The sequence below is a fragment of the Drosophila nasuta genome, chromosome 4 (genome assembly GCF_023558535.2).
Source record: "Drosophila nasuta strain 15112-1781.00 chromosome 4, ASM2355853v1, whole genome shotgun sequence".
NCBI lineage: Eukaryota > Metazoa > Arthropoda > Insecta > Diptera > Drosophilidae > Drosophila > Drosophila nasuta.
Genome location: NC_083458.1, coordinates 417749 through 440267, shown reverse-complemented (window position 1 = coordinate 440267; position 22519 = coordinate 417749). Strand labels below are relative to the sequence as shown.

Below are 22519 nucleotides of genomic sequence, written 5' to 3'. Positions count from 1 at the left end.
TCGATATATTTTGCTGTATCCGACATCTTGGAAATTGTAGTGTTGTATTCTGTTTCGTCAGTGAGTGTTGCTGGTGGTGATGTAGAATATGTTCATTTATATATTAAAAGAAAATTAAGTTCGGTGGGCTTTTTTTTGGTTTTAAAAGCTTAATAATAAACTAAGTAATAAACTTGTGCGACTGCCTACACAAAAACACTAAAGTATAAATCTCAACATTCACTAAATGTAATGGTTCCATGAATGCCATTTGTGAAAAGTAATAAAATAAATAAAATATTAAAACTCGGTGATAACGATGTTTGCATATATACGCTGAGCATAAAACATTTAATATGTCGACAATAAAAGTAAGTATGCTTTAATTTAGTTGAGTAGATTTTAAATCAGTGTGCGCACTTAAATATGTACGAATATCCACACATAGAAAACATTTTAACATACATATTTGTATATATGTATATAAATGCATGGCTGCAATAGGTTTTAGTATACTAGTAGTACCATTTTTTTAATTTACTGACCAAAAACAATGAAAGAGCACTACAAATTAATACAGATGTTTAGAGTTGTATGTACATGAAAGTATGCGCGTATTAATTTCATCAACACTTTTATCTCATGGGCGTGGTAAAAAACAAATCCAATGCGGCAGTAGTACAGATATATCACCTACGTTCCATATTTTAAATGCGTATATATAATATTGATATTGAAATTTAGCTTTGCTTTTCATAATTTCAATCATTGAAGATTAGTTTATATTTTTTTTTGCTTTGCACGTTTATTGCAATATTTGCAAATACATTATTACATTTGCAAAATATGTTATTAATAATGGTGAAGTGGCCGGTCGGGAGACTGAGTTTTGTAATGGTACGGGATATTTTGTCATTGAAGGGTGAAAATAAACAGCCCAATGAGGCGTATGCAACTTTTCTTCGTCTGAACAAATATTTGTTATGCTTAAACAAGAGAATTGTATTTCTTAAAACTTAGTGTCAAATAATAACTTAACAATTTAAGGAAAAAATTAATCAAAAAACGGCCATTAATAAAATCTTTTAACATATACAAACGTATATTATATTTATTTTAGGAAATATCTATGTTCCTATAGGAAGTTTCCAATTATTTTGATGAATTATACATTCTACATTTTTACTTTTTCAGATGCCGTAAAATGATAATTTGTAAACTGACAACAAGTACAAGTGGAAGTTGACGCATTTGAAAACAAGCTATATATACATTTACGTAGATTGATAATGGATCTAAAATCCACTTGATTGGAAGTAGCGATACAAAACGAAGAGTGCGTAGCTCGTTTCACTTTTATGATATTAAGGAAGTAGGCGAAAAGCACACGATAACTTGCCAAGACCAATCATATACTGAATTATTCAAATTGATCGCAGCTGTGGAGCGATTTGCGATTTTGGCAATGAATATGTTACTATATATGTTACTATTGATAATAAGCCATTCAAATGCCAATCCATCAAAAATGCAACAGAGTGAATCGCTGCCATCAGCCATGGGCTTAAGAGTCGACAGGATTGCATTGGGACGATCTGATGCAGTCCTTAAAGCAAATTTTACTGACATGGCTGAGGCAGGAAATAGTAATTTAAGTACTAGCAGTATAATTACAAACGTCGCTCAATTCGATACAATGCTAAATCATTTGCTGGTGGATACAATAACAGGACGTGTATTTGTTGGTGGCGTTAATCGATTGTATCAGTTATCTCCAGACTTGGAACTACATGAGACAGTAAAAACTGGGCCGCAAAATGATTCCGTTGAATGTACTATACTTGATTGTCCTCTCAATGCCATACGCAAACCAACAAATAACTATAACAAAGTGTTGCTTATCGATCGAGCCACATCACGTTTAATTGCTTGCGGATCCTTGTTTCAGGGCACTTGTACGGTGCGAAATCTACAAAACGTCAGCATCGTTGAGCATGAAGTACCCGATGCTGTTGTCGCCAACGATGCGAATTCATCAACGGTAGCATTTATAGCGCCAGGACCACCGCAACACCCGGTGACAAATGTTATGTATGTCGGCGTCACCTACACAAATAATTCACCATATCGTAGCGAGATTCCAGCTGTAGCATCACGCTCCTTGGAGAAGACAAAAATGTTTCAAATCGCTTCTTCAGCGGTCACAACAGGCACACGAACCTTCATTAATTCTTATGCACGTGAATCATATTTGGTGAATTATGTGTACGGATTTAGCTCGGAGCGTTTTTCGTATTTTCTCACCACACAATTGAAGCACAGCCACCATTCGTCCCCTAAAGAGTACATCACAAAACTAGTTCGCATTTGCCAGGAGGATTCCAATTATTATTCGTATACTGAAATTCCGGTAGAGTGCATCAGCGACGCACAGGGCGGCACCAAATTCAATTTAGTTCAGGCAGGTTTCTTGGGTAAACCTAGTTCGGATCTTGCGCAGAGTCTAGGCATTTCCATACAAGACGATGTCCTGTTTGCTGTTTTCTCCAAAGGTGATGGCAATAATCCTACAAACCACTCTGCTCTATGCATCTACTCACTAAAGTCTGTACGTCGCAAGTTTATGCAAAATATCAAGTTCTGTTTTAATGGCAATGGCATGCGAGGATTGGATTTTATATCTCCAAGCATGCCTTGTGTTCTTACGGTACGTATCTGTCTATATATGTATATATAAAAACACGTATAAAATTATTTCTCCTTACTGACTAAGTAAACTATCAACGCACAATATATGTATATACTTAACAATATATGGGTAATTCTCTGGTAAATGTCGCGTGCGACCACCTTTACAGTTAAAAAAAATTCATAAACTAAAACAATTTTAAAAATTAGTGAAGTTTATGCTATGGATTAGAAACTTGTTCTGTTTTACGATAAAATATATAAATTCGTTAATTTTTTGGTTTTGCGTACGAATTTGTTATTATTTGCAATTATCAGAACAGAAAACAAAACAGAAAGAAAATTCCAAAACCGTTCTTAGCTCTAATTAAAATACTAATCTAGAGCTGTAAGTGTAACCTTTTCTTACTTTGAAAATTGTTTCAGGTTATGTTTTTTTTGTTCACTGAAAAGATGGTCGCACGCGACATTCATCAGAGAACTACCCATATGTATATTAACCAAAAAACGTAAACCATTTACAAATACAAACTAAGGAAACACGATTATACAAGCTAGATACCTATTTATATGGTATACACAATTATCTTTGACATAAAACTGCTTTAATAATTTGTATTATTATGTTACTACCATTGGATTAGGCTTTATTTTGATTAAATTGTTTTTTTTTTAACTACATATAGTTTTTCCATTGCGGTGTAGAATGTGTAGGGCATTTCCGATCGTGACATCGTTTTTCGTTGAAAATACTTTTGATACATTTAATGCCACTATTGAAATAAAAATTAGCTATGAACAAGATCGCCGATATTGATGATAAAGGTCAACCCAGCATGGTAATAAAATAAAATTGATCACTGTTTAACAACATATATTTTCGCGTACTTAAATTTAAAATATATTGGAGATCGCCGCGAACTTATTTTTTTTTATACCCGCTACCCATAGGGTAGAAGGGTATTATAACTTTATGCCTCCTACCTAGAAGGAGGCATCTCCGACCCTATAAAGTATATATATTCTGGAACAGCATCAACAGCCGAGACGATATAGCCATGTCCGTCTGTCTGTCTGTCCGTATGAATCACTGGATTTCAGAGACTATATGAGATAGAGCTATAACTTTTGTTCGACAGCATTTGTTTCAAATTTTTGCCACGCCCACTTCCCCCGCAAATCTATAAAATCGAATAACAAGCGTAATTTTAAAGCTAGAGCTGCGAATTTTTGTGTGTACTATGGGTCTTAGTTGCTTTGGCTGACAATCTGGTATATTGTGTCGTCTATGGTATATTTTGAATGCGGTATTATATCGATGTACCATTCGGGTTTGTTTTTTGTATTTTGTAGTATTTTCGGTATATTTTGAAAATAATACCGCACTATTTTGCTTTTATTCAAAATGGGTAGCGGGTTTCTCACAGTCGAGCACACTCGACTGTAGCTTTCTTACTTGTTTTTAATGACTCCGATGTTTCCAGTTCTGTGTACATTATCATATGCCTACTTTTATTAAACATAAAAAATTAATTATAACTTTGACCGCGTTTAAAGTATTTGCTGTGAGAATTTTAAAACTCTAAAGCTATGAAAACTTCTACCACTTAAGCAGTGCGTTGATGGCTCTGTAAATAAATCGATTAGGAAAAAAAAGGAAAAGGATATTTAATATTTAATTGACATTTTGAAATTTGTTACAGAAACTGCAAACGATCGGAGAGGATTTTTGTGGTCTGGATGTGAACTCACCACTCGGAGGCGAGCAACCGATCACTGCCGTCCCAGTTGCTATGTTCAACACAAGACTGACATCTGTAGCTGCAACCAGCACCAGTGGTTATACAGTGGTGTTTATTGGAACCGCCGATGGATATCTGAAAAAAGTTGTTATTGAATCCTCGACTATTGCCAATGAATATGCTAGTTTACCAGTCGATTTGGGTTCAGCGATCAATAAGGATATGCATTTTGATAATCAGAACTTATACATTTATGCAATGTCGGAACAGAAAGTGTCTAAAGTGAAGGTTTATGATTGCGCTGACTTTCGAACATGTGGGGAATGTCTTGGTGCAAGGGATCCTTATTGCGGTTGGTGTTCACTTGAAAATAAATGCAGTCCACGTTCTAATTGCCAAGACGATGCCAATGATCCATTGTATTGGGTTAGCTACAAAACAGGCAAATGCACAACAATCACAAGTGTGGTACCGCATCAATTACAGCGCACAACGGCACGTACATTGGAGCTAATAATCGATCACTTGCCGCAGTTAAAAGAAAATTTAATTTGTGCTTTCACAACCGAAGACAAAGCTCTATTTACGAATGCGACCAAGAAACGCAATGGAGTCAATTGTACAACACCGCGTACGGATATGTTGCCGCAAATTGAGCAGGGTAAACATCACTTTACCGCGAAACTTTCGGTCCGCACGAGAAATGGGCCAGATTTGGTCTCCACTGACTTCACATTTTTCGATTGTAGCACGCACTCGTCGTGTACACGTTGTGTCTCGTCGGAGTTCCCCTGTGATTGGTGCGTTGAAGCACACCGCTGTACACACGATACAGCTGAGAATTGTCGTAACGATATCTTGGTGACTGGTATTAGTCGCATAGGGCCCAGTTATCGTTCCGGTCCAGGGTTTTGTCCCACTATTAATGCTACCGGCGATGGTAGCGAAGTACTTGTTGCCGCTGGCACAAGTAAATCAATCAAAGTGAAAGTGCATATCATAGGACAATTTATTGTCCAAACACGATTTGTGTGCCAGTTTAATATTGAGGGTCGCGTGACAAGCTTGAATGCCCAATTACTCGGCGATACTATATACTGCGATAGCATGGAGTTTCAATACACATCGCGATCACCAAATCTCACAGCAACATTTGCTGTGATCTGGGGTGGATCAAAGCCTTTAGATAATCCGCACAATATTCATGGTAAGTGCATACTTTGTTATTTACATAATTCTGACTTCACAGATAAACTAACCATTTGCTACTTCACTTCTTTACTGCACTTTTTGTATTTTATTATGTAAATTTTATGGCCTTTAATTTGTCATAGAAGATAGATTTGGTACAGTTACCCAATTGCTTGCCAACTGTTACTGCTTATAAATAAATGTGAATTATTAAGACCTTAAATTAAGGCCGCGTGATTCATCTCAATTCCTTAAACGATTCTCAAATTCTTAGTTCTTATAAAATGAGTACGAGTCACAGAAGGGTATTATAACTTTGTAGCGGCAGGAAATATATATATCAGGTAGAAGGAGGCATCTTAGACCCTATAAAGTATATATATTCTTGATCAGCGTCAACACCCGAGAGGATCTAGCCATGTCCGTCTGTCCGTATGAACACCTAGATCTCAGAGACTATAAGAGATAGAGCTATAATTTTCGACAGCATTTATTATGTTTGTATGCAAACATTTTTTTGTAGCTTTCTAACTTGTTTTCAAAAATTTTTATGATAAAAAATGTATTAATAGATTTCCTATTTCTAAAAATAGTCTTAAATTAAATCCAAAACTAATTGGTTCGTATACTGTGCTTATACGAGTAGATATCGAAAGGAAGATCCATTTGGGAACTATATGTCATATCATCAGAGCATAAGCTTGGGCTTTTTGATTCCACATAACTGAATTCGATTTTTTATACCTTCTACTCATACTACTACTGTTTGTAACAGGCAGAAAGAGTCATTTCCGACCCCATTAAGTAAATATATCCTGATTAGCGTCAACAACCGAGACGATATAGCTATGTCCGTCTGTCCGTCCGTCCATATGAACACCTAGATCTCAGGGACTACAAGAGATAGGAATATACAGTGCTATGCCGTTTTTAAAAATAACTAGTTTCTTTTCAATTACAAAACGAGCAGATTTGTCTTGTCGAAATTAAAAGTAAATGCTTTTTTTTACATCAAATGTGATATTTTTTCAGAAGGAAAACAATAGTTGACTCATTGGATTATTGACGTTAAGTTCAAACCGCTAGAAGATCAATTAAGCATGTAAATCACAAATCGTCAAAAATCGATTAACAAGTGGAATTATATACAATATTATATATCAGATAATACTTTTGTATGGGCAAAAACGCCTACTTACTATGAGTCTTAGTAGCTTTGTCTGACAATCTGGTATATTTTACACTATATGGTATATTTTGAATGTGATACTATATCGATATACCAAATATACCACCTGTAGTATTTTTGTAGAATATTATATCGGTATATTTTGAGAATAATACCGCAATATTTTGCTTTTATTCAAAATGGGTTGCTGGTATCTCCCAGTCGAGCACACTCGACTGTAGCTTTCTTACTTGTTGTTTTGGTGAGCGACCGATAAATCTGTCACCATGAGTTATCGCCAAATATACTGTACTTTGGGGAAATGAAAAAACAAGTTAAAATTACTTTTATAATGAAACGGATGGCATTAATTTTATTAAATTTAGGTAAAATGTTTTTTTTTTTTATAAATTAATCTGTTTAATTAAAAGAAGTAATTGAAAGCACCGGAAATCAATCGGTTAAAAACGTGACATCCCCTTTTTTATGGGAAAGAGCTGAGTGCTGTTCAACTGTTCTTTAAAAATGTAAATCAAAAAACTTCATTCATTTTCATTTTTGACAGCACTTGTTGTGTTTGCATGCAGATTGTTTCAAATTTTTGCAACGCCCACTTTCACCCCCCGAAAATCGACAAAATCAAATAAGTGTAATTGAAGCCAGAGTGTTTGGCATATACAATAATAACTATAGTTTTTATGTTAGAAATTGTAGAAGTTATTAAAGAAATTCTTTTATATGGGCAGAAACACCTGCTTACTACGGGTCTGAGTTGCTTTGAATGACAATATGGTATATTTTGTAATTTATGGTAGGACTTCATCATTATACCTAAAATTATATATCTTGGTATATTTTAAGTAGTAAAATTAACACTGCTCTATTTTGCTTTTACTCGAAATTGGTAGCGGGTATCTCACAGTCGAGCACACTCGGCTGTAGCTTGCTTGTTTTCTATTAGAAAAGGGACGCGGAGACTTGACTGAAGCTTTCATATCTGTTTATTAAATGGTTTTCATCTAATTGATTTTTGAATCATAACTTTAAATCTGAAATTATGTTCCTTTTTTTGTTTCAGTCGTGATATATAGATGTCGAGATATGGCGGACAGCTGTGGAATATGTTTGGCGCTGGATGAGAAATATAACTGCGGCTGGTGCTCATCGACTAATACCTGCGAAGTGGTTGAGCAATGCAATAAAAATAATGATGGCAAAACTGATTGGCTGAATCGCAGCGAAATTTGTCCAAATCCAGAAATACATTCATTTGGTCCCAAAACTGGACCCTGGGAGGGTGGTACCAATATAACCATCAAAGGCATTAACTTGGGGAAAAATTATAATGATATATATTCGGGAGTTCGTATCGCTGGAATTAATTGTATGCCATTTCAACAGTTTTACATTGACACAAAGCAAATCGTTTGCACTGTTGATAGTCCCGGTGAGCAAATGTATCGTAATGGTCGCATTGTTGTTCAAATTGGTGATTATCGTGGAGAATCCAAAGAAGATTATGAATTTGTTGATCCGAAAATCTCGAATTTTTATCCACGCTTTGGTCCAACTTCAGGTGGAACACAGATTCGAATTATAGGCAAACATTTAAATGCTGGATCTCGCATACAGGCTTTTATCAATGATCATTTACCATGTAAGATCATCAGTACAGACACTTCACAAGCGATTTGCCGTACTTCACCATCACCGGGTATCATTGAGGGACGTCTTAAGATGTCTTTCGACAATGGTCCTCGCGAATTTAACGATTACAATTTCAAATATGTACTGGATCCAACAGTGGAACAAGTTAGTTCTGGCCCCAGTGGCCAAATAAAAGTACCTAAGGGCATACCAGCTGGCGGCATTAGAATTGCAGTGATAGGTACACAATTTACCAGTATCCAAGAGCCAAGCATTTATGTGATCTACAAAAATCAAATGTTTGCAAATCAATGCCGAGTGCAATCCGATACTGAAATGGAATGTCCTTCGCCAGCTATTGATATGAAGGCATCTGATCAAATTGTAGTTGATCCTGAAAATCCAATCTTACTGGAATACGGCTTTCTGATGGACAATGTACTGCGAGTGCAAAACTTGTCGCGATTGCACAACAATCACTTTGAACTATATCCAAATCCTGAATATTTCACCTTCGAGGAACGCGTCAAATATTTTAAGAGCGAATATTTGACCATTAATGGCCGTAACTTAGATCGGGCGTGCAAGGAGAGTGATGTTGTTGTTCAAATTGGTGATGGATATTGCAATATTACATCATTGTCCCGACAGCAACTAACATGCCGGCCACCATCGGAAGCAGCTGCAACAAGAAACAGTCCAAGTGGTCCAGAAGTAATTGTACGAATCGGTTCTTCGTTAGAATATCGCATTGGCATTCTCAGTTACGAGACCTCAAACATCATTATGGATTGGGGTGATAATGTTGTGTTTGGCGTTATTGCAGGCAGTGTAATATTTTTATTGATATTTGTTGCTTTGCTTGTTGCCTACCGAAAGAAAACATCAGAATCAAATCGAGTACTCCGCAATATGCAGGAACAAATGGATATTTTAGAGCTGCGTGTAGCCGCTGAGTGTAAAGAAGCATTTGCTGAGCTTCAAACTGAAATGACGGACTTAACTGGTGATCTAACGTCGGGCGGCATACCATTCTTAGATTATCGTTCGTATGCCATGAAGATATTATTTCCTAATCATGAAGATCATATTGTGCTACAATGGGAAAGGCCCGAGCTTCTACGCAAAGAGAAGGGATTGCGTCTATTTGCTCAACTGATTATGAACAAAACATTTCTTTTGTTATTTATACGCACCTTAGAGTCCAATAGATATTTTTCAATGCGTGAACGCGTTAATGTGGCTTCATTAATTATGGTTACTCTGCAATCAAAACTCGAATATTGCACGGATATATTGAAGACGTTATTGGGCGATTTAATTGAGAAGTGCATTGAAGGCAAAAGTCATCCCAAGTTATTGCTGCGACGCACAGAAAGCGTTGCCGAAAAAATGCTCAGTGCTTGGTTTACTTTTCTCTTATACAAGTTCTTAAAGGAGTGCGCTGGCGAACCTCTTTATATGTTATTTCGAGCGGTCAAAGGTCAGGTAGATAAGGGACCCGTCGATGCATGTACACATGAGGCACGCTATTCGTTAAGCGAGGAGAAATTAATTCGACAATCCATCGATTTCCGTTCAATGACTGTGAATGCCAGCATAATACAACAACCAATATTTTGTAATAATCTGGACATGTTGCCATCGCACATGGAAAACATACCTGTGAAAGTACTGGATTGCGATACAATTGGACAAGTAAAAGAGAAGTGCTTGGAAGCAATTTACAAAAATATTCCATCCAGTCAAAGGCCACGCAAAGATGATCTCGATTTGGGTAAGTATTTTTGTTAACACACTTTAGGTATCCCCCAATGTATTCAAAAAATAAATTGAAGTGATATGTTAGGCCGTTTTTTTTTTTAAATTTTTACCGGAAAAATTGAAAAAAATAAAAAATACCGCATGAAAATTTTCATTTCCAATTCAGAATAAAATATATTTATGCTAATCTTTGTTTGTTTTTATTTTTTTTTATAAAAGGAATTTTCAACCAAAATACTATTTTTATTTTTAAATGTATATGTCTATATAAATATTTATATGTCAATATTAAAAAAAATTTAGATTTCATTTAAAAAACTGGGAAATATTAATCGTATTTTGCAAATACTTGTTCTTAATGGATTTAAGATGTATTCTATATTCAATCTAAAATTATAGTTTATTTAACTAATTAAAATAAGCTTAATATAATATTGAAAATTATTTAAAAATTTATTTGAACAGAATGGAGGACTGGGGCGACTGGCCGTGTAATTTTGTATGATGAGGATGCAACATCAAAAACGGAAAGCGAATGGAAAAAATTAAACACATTGCAACATTACAATGTTCCAGATGGAGCTGGACTTAGTTTAGTGCCAAAGCAAAGTTCAATATATAATTTTAGCATTCTATCTGATAAACACGAAAAGTCTCACAAGTGAGTAAAATTAATAGTTTAAAAAAGTTTCTATATTCTTTATTTTATTTAACATTTCTTTATAAAATGACATTAGTTAACACTCGTTGGAATGATATTAAGGTTTCGCAAAAAGTTTATTAAAAAAATCAGTTCTTTAATATTGGTATATAGAGCTAGGCATTTCAAACTAATTTTGATATTAGACAGAAAATGGATTCAAAGCTGCTTCAGGTGTTGGTTTTAGCTTTTATGTGATGGAAAATGACTTGCCAAATGTTATTTAGACGCTGAGTCATCGAAAATTGAAAGTGGAGATAAATAATTTAAGATAATAATTTTAAATAAATACTTGACATACCAAAGTTCTGGTAAAAATGGCCACCGCCTTGGCCCAAATTCAATCAATAAAGTAATGTAATGTGCCTAAGGTACCCGAACCCTAGGGTTAGCTTATTTACTCACCTCAAAAATGTTTGCAGATAAGGAATGGAGATTCTTTTTAAGTCATATGCAAAATAGCTTTAAAAATTTATGAGGGCTTGGAATTATATTTTTAAAAAGATTACACTGATAAAAAATTTATATTTATATGGGTAATAAGTGTTTTCTTACTTCTTGAATGTTGCATTAGTTCACAAAGTTGCATTAGTTTTTGCCGTATAAAATTATTTTTTAAATAAATTCTACAATTTTATCTGACCGCAACCACATTTTAAAAACATTATTATTATTATTAAATTGCGCTTGCTGTTTATAGCTGATTATAGCTCAATCTATAGTCTTTGAGTTATATGTTTTCATGTGGACTGACAAACCGACAGATACTTAAAAACTTATGTACTCGAAAAAAAAGCAGATGAAGAAGAATGAACTTGAAATTTTCAAAAACAGTTGAAGCACAGTGTTGGGTTTTCATTTAACAGAATACTTATGAACCTTTACAATCTGCGGTTTTACCATACATTAAGAAAACCGAGCGAAAATTATATTTTATCGTTACCTATCTAATATTTTAACTAGATATTAATAAACCGGCACCAAATACATAAGAGCCTTTAGCATTTGAATTTTACGTTTATAGGCGTGTAAAATAATATGCATCGATTTATCAAAATTTTAGATATGAAACTCTGAACCTCTCAAAATATACGTCATCGTCACCCACATTCAGTCGGGCTGGAAGTCCTCTTAATAATGATATGCAAGACAATGGATTAAAGTATTGGCATTTAGTCAAGCATCATGACAGTGACATTCAAAAAAGAAGGTGAACGCGTCAATAAATTGGTTTCGGAAATTTATTTAACAAGACTGCTGGCAACGAAGGGAACCTTACAAAAGTTTGTCGATGATCTCTTTGAGACAATATTTAGTACAGCTCACAGGGGCTCGGCGTTACCGTTAGCAATTAAATATATGTTTGATTTTTTTGGACGATCAAGCCCTATTACATGGCATTACCGATCCAGAAGTCGTGCACACTTGGAAAAGCAACAGTTTACCTTTACGGTAAGTATTTATTCTTATTACGTATGCAATAAATTTCACTATTAATTAATATTTATTTAGGTTTTGGGTGAACTTGATCAAAAATCCCAATTTTGTTTTCGATATACACAAATCAAATATTGTGGATTCGTGTCTATCAGTTGTAGCTCAAACATTTATGGATTCTTGTTCAACATCGGATCATCGATTGGGTATGACTTAATTTATTAATATTTTAATTGTTTTGCATTTCTTTATATTGTAAATTGTAACATTATAGGCAAGGATTCGCCAAGCTCAAAGTTACTGTATGCCAAAGATATACCTGAATATCGCAAGTGGGTGGATCGATATTACAGAGATATTAGGGATATGTCATCTATATCTGACCAGGACATGAATGCAATGCTCGCCGAAGAGTCCAGAGTAAGAAAATAAAGCTTTTAACTATTATTGTAAAAACATATATTTTGATGGATAATAATGTTAGGTTTGAGATCCATTAATAATTAGGTAGATTTGTTGAATTGTAGTGCAATATTGCCATAGGCTGATTATTAACCAACTATTGATTTTACTAAATATTGATGATCCTCCTTTCCCTTAACATAACTTTACATAATCATTACGTATACAAACCCATTGGTATTTTAAGTAGTTATAAAAACCACACTGTACGTCGGTCACTTATGTTTTCATTGCAACAGCATAGTTCCGAAAAACTAAATGTTTTACGAATCTAGTACTACAGATGTTAAATATGTTTGAAATTTTATACCATTCGTAGAAACGTACGAATGAGATAGGGAAAGCGGCTTACGGTCGGTGAAGTAAAAGCAATATTTAGAGATTAAAATCAGTATATGTTGCGCGTCTATGTACTTTATTGGATATCTTTTAATTCAAATTAAATTAAATCAAAATCAGCAGCAACAAGTTTAAAATTGGAAGCACTAACAAAAAGAAGTTAGGAAGCTACAATTAAGTGTGTTCGACTGTGAATAACCGCTACCCATTTTTTTATGATGACCAATTTTCAGGAATCATATATACGTCAGTTATTCTTGTCTGTACTAAAAATCGATTCTTTCTTCATTATTATATTATAACTTTGTGCTGGCAGAAATGTAAGTGGTAGAAGGAGGCATCTCCGACCCTATAAAATATACATATATATTCTTGATCAGCGTCAACAGCCGAGACGATCTAGCCATGTCCGTCTGTATGAACACCTAGATCTCAAAATTGGTTATGTTTGCACACAGATCAAGTTTGTTTCACGGACAGACGGACATGACTAGATCGTCTCGGCTATTGACGCTGATCAAGAATATATATTCTTTATAGGGTCGGAGATACCACCTTCTACTTGTTACATACATTTCTTGCCGGTACAAAGTTATAAGGAGATTTTTAATTATGCAATGTGGCGGATTTTACAACCCACTAACTACTCGGATTTTTGTAGCGTGACTGAAAATTTTCAGTGGTTTGGCATTTGGTGATTTCCCAAATCACTAGTAATTTCTGTGGCATCACTGTATAATGAAATATTATAAAATATATTTACTGCAATCTTAATTATTCCTATCATAAAGTAAACAAGTAAGAAAGCAACAGTTGAGTGTGCTCGACTGTGAGATAGCCGATACCTATTTTGAGTAATATCAAAATATTTCGGTATTAATTTTAATATATATCAAATTAGTATACCGCAAAATATACAAAATTGTTAGCCAAAACATATAAGACCTATAGTAATTAAGCGTTCTTCCCAATACAAAAGTATTTCTTAATCGGTTAATTCAGGGGTAGCACATAAATCGCCAGCAGAATTTATTCCGCTCGAACATTTCAACGGTGCCAAGAAACCGGAAATTTTTTAAGCTTTTTAACAATTTTACCATCCATTTCGGACTTAGATGTTCATGGCTTTCGCTTGGTCAGATTAAATTTCCCTAAAACCGTTGGTTTTATTTTTTTCATTTTTAATTTTGATCTCATTACTTAATTAATAAATCATTTAAAAGTTGTCTCGAAATACATGAAAAGTTACACAATAACTCTTATACCTATTTACAAATTTCTGGCAAATATTTTCACAAACTGCACAATAATTAAATGATTTTTGCAGTTAAATTTGTTTTACCTCAAAACAGTTATATCTTTTTGTAGAATTTAAAGCAAAAAAATTTGGTTCCATGCATATTTTTTTTTATTAAGACCTCCTCACATCAAATTAAGATTATAAAATGTGGCATCGCTGGCCTTAACTTTTCATGTGTTTCAAGACAACTTTTAAATGTTTGATTTATTGCAAGATATCAGTTAATTTTATAATTAAATAAACTTTTTAACATCCAAGTTTGAAATGGTTGGCAAAATTTTTTAAATGCCTTTAAAATTTTTAAGGTCTCAGTTGCACCGCTGAAATTGCCATGTAATTATTTGTAATTTTATAAAGTTCTTTTACGTGATTTATTTTCAAATATTACATTCAAATAAATATAATAATAAATTATAAATATGCACTTAACCGGAATGTTTTGTGTAAGAAAAAAGCAGTTTGTCCGTGTTACCTATATTTTACTATATGTTTTTGATTTTTGTTTTTTTAGCTACACACAACGGAATTTAATACAAATTGTGCGTTGCATGAGCTCTATACCTATGCTGTAAAGTATAATGAACAGCTAACTGTCACTCTGGAGGAAGATGAATTTTCGCAAAAACAGCGATTGGCTTTCAAATTAGAACAAGTTCACAATATAATGTCGGCTGAATAAGTGTATGTATACTACTATTATTTTGTTACCATTTAAGTGAAAATTAAAAAAAAAACTCGTAATGGAGAGCAAAATATGGTATTAAATGTTTTTATGTATTATCATCATCCCAAATAGAATTTAGCAGCAAATGCCATTTCTCTATATCAAAATCTCATGCAAATATATATACATATTTCAATTTCAATGTGCACCGCAAATATGTATTCCACATGACGAGTATATACAAATAACATAACATAAGTTATTGATTATTTCAAAATTTAAATATTTTTGTGTATTTTATAATGCAGGATATTTCAAGATACAAAATAACAATAATTTAACTGTCATTTAGTAAAAAAGCATTATAGTAAAAACTAAAATATTAAACGCGAACGAAAATCTTGCAACATTCATTGAAAATTTTCAAAAAGCATTCCATTGATAAATCACACTATACATACATACGCTACTTTTTGTTTTATGGGTATTTTTTTTTATATGTGTCTGTATGTATTTATACAAATGTATATTTATGTGTATGTACTACATGTAAGTAATAATATTACTGGCTAAGAATCATTATTACATATACATAACCTATAACTTAATCCAAAAACTCGAAAATCGACTGAATATAACATTGATATTTTAATTTAAAGTTTATAAATCGATGTATGCTGTATTTAAAATGTAATTTATTATTGTGAATTTGTTAAGATTTTTTGGTTAATAATTGCTACTTAAAAACTACAATGTCATATACATGACAACACTCAAATGATTGGGATTTTTTTGTCATTCTTTCAATTTGGGTCTTTGAATACTATGTTACCTGGTAACCTTGCAAACCTGTATAAAAGCGTAACAACTTACTAATATAATCGAATCGTTACGCCACCCAAGTAACGAATTCTAAAGTAACGCTTCGACTCAAATACAACTATATACATAAATAAGACTAGAGAGCCTAAGTAAATTTGTAGCAGCGTCAAAATCCGAATATGGTCTGATATATCTGATACGGAATGGAAAACACTGCTGAAAAAGCCATACCATTTTAAATGTAATTTTATTTTATATACAATTGAGCATTATTTTTCATTCTTATATGAAATACAAATTTTTCGCTAAAATACTTGGTAATATCTTGTATTTTAATTATTTATTTTTAACGCCTATTTATAGCGTATGTTTAAATAATCTATTGTATACAAAAGTGCAATGGAATAAATGATATTTACCTTATTACAATTTGGTTTTTATTATTACATTAAAAGCAAATGATTTTTAACGATTTAATTCAATCACATCTATAAATTTTTTTGTAACACTACTCTTTTACTTTGCATATTTTATTTATATATTTAAAGATCTGTTCAATTTATAATCAATGATCGAATATACTTCGTATGAGTACAAGACAGTATAAATAGGTATAAGTATCTACAACGTATTGCAAAAAATGTTTTGTATTAATAGATCAAAAAATTATTATTATTCAACAAATTTAGTAATATTTATCAGATGGACTTGGATAAGTTGATCATTTGTTTATTCTTTCATGTCATCTATATGGTCAAGAGTAATGGTTTTCCAACAATACTCGGAGCTCTGTTGACAAGGGACTGCATTTTATAATTGTTTTCCTTTTTCTCTTCTTAGAGTCAATCGAAATAATAATTTTATATTTTCATAATTATGTTTATAAAAATTTAAAATGGAAAAAATATTTGGTGACTTTACAACCGATACACCATGTTATCATAAACTGTACTAGTTTCAACCATTTTTGGTAATATGCAATGCAGCATTGATGTTAGATTTAACCATATTTCCACAATTCAGTTGACTGATTTTTAGGTTAATAATTTTTTTATTCTTTACCTATAATGGTCCTCTTTTTTAATTGATTAATTATCTATGTTTTATTTGCGAAATAATTTTAGATCCAAAATTTGGTATGGGGGCTCCTGAATTCACAAAGCAGAGCAAGTTTTTATTTTTACTTTGGATACTGTAAGACCTACGTCCACACTTCATAAAAATCCAATCTATCTGAAGTAAATTCAGTTTTTTCTGGTATAGAATCTATATTGTAAATTGTATAGTATATTTATATACTCAATTAATTACAAAATTTGACTATAAGAACAATATATATATTTTTAATAAGTTTTCATAGTGCTGCCCAAGCAAATATGTACGTTTACAGTACACATATAGTACACTAATTTGATGTGTGGAAATGCATGAAAACAGATTAAGATTAAAAAGTAATGAGTACACAGTATTTCTAAGCGAGTGGCATCGATTAATACAATTTTATTTGTGTTATAGTTAACTTCTGTTAGCAGAATTCAATAATAACTCATTAATGCACTTTCACTGTGTGGGTCATCATTGAAATAATTACAATAAAAAAATTACTAATTTTGTTAATCGATAATAAAATAAAAAAAATATACTATAATTTTTTAGAAAATATAAAATAAATAAAATCCCCACCAAACATAAATACGATTGTGTGTAAACATTTATAAAACTAACGTAAGGTTAATTTTAATAATTGTATTTAAAAAAGAACATCTCAATCGTGCGCTTTAATAATTAATTATGTTTTTCATTAATAATAAGATTTCGTGTCGTGTACTGTATCCTAAGACTGAAAACACACTTATTACAGTCATTAGCATAGTTTCTCGTATAATATTGCGAATTGATTTTTTGTTGTGTCGTATATGTATATAGATTTGTACAATTGAACCACCGACTTAAACCGGAAATATGTATGCCATTGTGTGGTCGATGGTTCTAAATATAGCATACTGCGCTATTTACATCAGTCATTAGGCATCTTAATTTGAGATATTTTGCAAACTACTCGGTCAAATTGAACATAAATTTAATTAAAGGAATAAATAAATGTAAAATCAACTATATATGTATGTATGTAAGTATGCCTATACCTCGATTAACGGCCGAGATTAATAAGGTAATAAGGTAGCGCTGCTGGACTAAAAGTCGTTAAGTAGAGCAACAAGTTTTCTGTGCACAATGCATCGTCATTAGTAATTTTTAACTTTTTAAATGCCATAATTCGAGTCAAATGACATTAGGCGGCGCTAGCGTTAAGCGAGATATATAGTATGGGTGTACTCAAAAAAAATTTGTGAGAAAACTGTTCGCATTGCTCAAATGCATTAGTCTAAGAATCGAATAACATGATTTTTTTTTATTTATATTTGGATTTTTTTCAGTATTTTAATTACAAATTGTAAAAACTATTAATATCAGATAAAAAATCTACATATAGAAAAATGAAAAAAAACAAAACATTTATGGTTGTGCGTAAGAATCTGTAGTCCATAATAATATGTAAATTAATGTCTATCAAATGTAGCAATTGAACTACTGTAAGGTATAAATAAATCTGATAAATAACTAGCCATCAAAAATGTAATAACAAACTGAAACAAACTAATTAAAGCTTCTGACACAATCAACATATCTGTTAGACAACAATATTTTTTTGTTCATTAACCTTTAATTTTTTTCGTATATTTAAAAAAAAGAGGCTTTCTATGCAAATTAACAAAAGAATCGCAATACTCACCAACTTATTGGTTTTGGCGATGAGATTAAAATAAATAAAAATATGGTTAATGTCAGAAGTGTATGTATTTACTTGAGTGTCTATTTACTATATGTAAGAAACTATTTGTAAGCGAAATATTATTCTGTTTTCTAGCCACTATTATAATCAAATTTAATTCAAGAGTAAACTAAGAGACAGCTAGTAACAAGTATTAACTTACAACTGGTAAAAACAGGACAACAAAACGAAAAATTTATAATTACATTGTAACAACCATCAAGGTATGATTATTTTATTTGCATATATGTGTGTCTGTCTGTGCGTGTAAAGTATTTTAAAAATATATTAATAATATTGTGGAAAATTGTACTTTGCCATTTTCTTAATCTCATTTGAGATTGTTAGCACCATTAAGAGCTCGGGGACCTCATTTCTTGTTTCCTGTGCACATAACCGACCTATAACACGGAGTATCTTGTAGTAGACCATTATTACTCATTAGAGAAGGAGGGTTAGATCATCCCGTAATAAAATGCGTAGAGAACGGAACTGTGAAGGATGACAATGCCCTTTATTCCTTGTTTCTCTGATGTTGGAATATCAGTTAATGTGTTTAGTGAAGCAACACATTATTCAGAATGTATACAACCTACACCTACAAACAAATCTGAAGAATGGAAATCATTAGTATAAAGAAGGAAGACCTCGTAGACGTCGCATAGAATGGGGAGCTGGCATATTTTACATGAATATTTTTTTCAGAATTCACCATTGAAGTGCTAAAAGGTAAAGGTGAAAACTAGACTATACTCTCCATCTATTAGGGATTGGAATGCATTCATCGAAGGATCGATTAAAGGCTCCGTAGACCTGAATATTGCACAGGATATATAATAAATTTAAATCAATTTATATGAGATTTATTGATTAACCATCACCCAAAGCAAATAATTATCGTGACGTTGTTATGTCATATGTACATACATAATTTAATTTATTATTTTCTCATATACACTAAATTGTTACATTTATTGTTATCTACATACATACATATAAATTCGAACCATAGATAAAAGTAAAGTAAGTAAATATTGGTTTTATAATCTACTATTTGTCTTAATTGTATTGCTTATTATAGAGACGCTCTGAATGACTTTTTATTGGCTATGTTGGAATTGTAAACAAAATGTCGATGCAATTTTATTCGTTTATTTTTATTTTTACAGTTTTGTAATGTTTCTTAAAAATATTTTTGAGTAAATACGTGCTTGGTCTGTGCTCATATTATTGGCGTAAATAAAAATGGGATACATTCTAGAAATAAATTATACATGCGGTTTAACAACGATGTAGATTTGTATGTACATAGATCTTTCTTTATTTTTACCAGTTCCATCCAAGAAATCAATGCCTTCGCCTTTTTTGGCATGACATTATTTAAGATGAGTCAGTATAACTAAGTACTGAGCACAAGTTATCATGAAGTCAAGCATTATATTATATATAGTCTATAATGACTATATGACTTCATGAGTATATAATAATTTTGTCAATTGCTCATTTCTTAATTTTTTTAAATAAAATAATGAATTTATGTTGATCTTTATATAATCTTACACATGTTATTTTTGTCTTGACCAGACCTTGGATTTTAGTTATAAGTGTTTAGATTACATATTATTTAAGATGAGGGTCAAATTTGATTCGTTACAACAAATTTGTTAATGCACTCAATGTCTCATTATGTGTAATATGTTTAAAATCGATGAAACTGATTGTCTATTTGTCAGAAACCAAATACAAAATGAAAATAATAGATTTCTGTTCTTATTTAATTTTTCTTCCCCAATATAACCTAACCTCATTGACTTCGTTAAATGGTGATCTAAAAATATAGAAAATTTGTCAAGATATGCCAACATTTCCAATTAAAACTTAAATTATATGCATACATCGGCTACATAAAATTCGTTTTTAGGAAGAATATAAATTTAGCATTACCAAAATCTTTATGGTCCTGGGCAAGATATCTAAATTCGTATGTGTAAAGTACACGTATCAAATATATAGATCCCAAGTTTCTAGGCAATACTTTTCATATGTGAATATATACGAAAATGTGAATGGTGCATGTACATACATTTAAAGTTAAAGACTGAGAATTTGGTAACATAACAACAACCACATTTGATGTAAATGGTTGTTAATAAAACCAAATTGAAAATGTATTTTTAATGAGTGTTTATAGTAATAATAGTGTAAAGTTACTCATTAGGTGTATTGTAAAATTTATAAGTCCAAAACACAAAGTTTTCTTATTTTTCTATTTATTTTTTGGACACGCTAATCAAATTGACACAATTTCCCTTTTGGTTTTTGGATAAAGAAATAAAAATATGCTTTGAAAAGTGAATGAACTTATTTTTTAAATTCTTTAGATATGTTGTATGCTCATATACATACACACATATATATGTACATATATATATTGTGTTTTGAATACAGAAAATAAATAAACAAGTAAGAAAGCTATAGTCGAGAGACTGTGAGATTCCCGCTATTCATTTCGAATAAAAGCAAACCAGTGCGGTATTATTATTAAAATATTTGAAATAAATATACCACAAAATACTAATATATACCGAAGGCAATAATTGGTATATTGATATAGTGATATATTCGAAATATACTGTAGAGTACAAAATATACAAAATGATTAGACAAAGCTAAATTTTCAGGAATCACAAAGTCTGTAGTTTGATTGTATGTACCAAAACTCGCGATTATCGCCTTAAGCTTTTTTTTCAATAGAAACATAATAAGTTCTATCGAAAATTTATATTTCTATCTTTCATTGTCTCTGAGATCAAGGAGTTCATACGGACAGACAGACATGACTATGTCGCTTTGGCTGTTGACGCTGATGAAGAATATATATACTTTAAAGGGTCGAAGATTCCTCCTTCTGCCTGTTACATACATTTCCTGGAGCCCCAATGCTATGAGTGGCGAGTATAAAAACGGAAATTACGATGACAAAAATAAAAAATTCATACTGAATGCGTTCGTTAATTAACCATTTATTATTAAAGATAAGAATGAACTGATGACGATTATTTGGAATTATTTGGGAAGGACTTGTTGCATGGGCTTAATACATACACGAGTGTGAATCAGATGGCACTGATCTAATTGTAATAGGTGGTAAACTATTTTGATTGATTGACTTTTCAGTCAACTTAATGTACACCAAAGATGAATCTATTTCGTCGGGTTCGGTTACTTCTGGTCTGTCCATAAACAGAGATGACGTGGGCTTCAGCGAATGTGATTTCTGCTCATAGTGGGTATCAGAAACTGCAGCAGCTGTCGCTTTCGAAAGCAAATCCGTGCGTATTCTAAAGATTGAAGATCACTGAAGGCGTGGCCAATAACTGCTGCCAGTTAAATCCGCGACATTCTGTGTTGATATTTGGACAGGCACCGAAACTCCAGCAGAGATCACACCTGAAATTATATTCAAATTCAGCACCATAATGAATTAACTGTTTTGATCTTATTAACTCTTTCTCGATTTAACTATACATACTAATGTACAGATTGTCATACTCAAATAATGGAATACGTATGGAGCGCGCTAAACTTGGCGACAAATATTGCCATCAAATGTAAGAATTACCATATTTTTGTGTGGTTTTCAAATGATTAAAAATCAAATACATCAATTTCATTTATTTAAATTCATTGCATTGTTTCATTGCAAACTTTAATTTATATAAATATTTTGTATTTTTAATGAATGGGCTAGGATATGCATATATTTTTTTAATTAGTGGTTCAGGA

At 32.1% G+C, this 22519-nt stretch overlaps 2 protein-coding genes across 3 annotated transcripts in view; one reads left to right on the top strand and one right to left on the bottom strand.

Moving 5' to 3' along the window:
• Positions 1-47: 47 nt before the first annotated feature.
• Positions 48-22125, top strand: LOC132794943 (plexin A3). The gene is given in 11 exon segments (XM_060805267.1): positions 48-350; positions 1174-2686; positions 4371-5616; positions 7847-10192; positions 10645-10840; positions 11943-12081; positions 12083-12247; positions 12249-12331; positions 12392-12522; positions 12591-12736; positions 14929-22125. Coding segments are annotated over 10 exon segments (5862 nt in total). The 5' UTR covers positions 48-350; positions 1174-1444; the 3' UTR covers positions 15097-22125.
• The window catches only part of LOC132794944 (paired box protein Pax-6), a 16545-nt gene continuing 16070 nt past the window's right edge, over positions 22045-22519 (bottom strand). For both annotated transcript variants that reach the window (XM_060805269.1, XM_060805268.1), the window contains exon 9: positions 22045-22183. In XM_060805269.1, the coding sequence (XP_060661252.1) occupies positions 22089-22183 (95 nt within the window). In that variant the 3' untranslated portion in view covers positions 22045-22088. The remainder of the gene's footprint in view (positions 22184-22519) is intronic.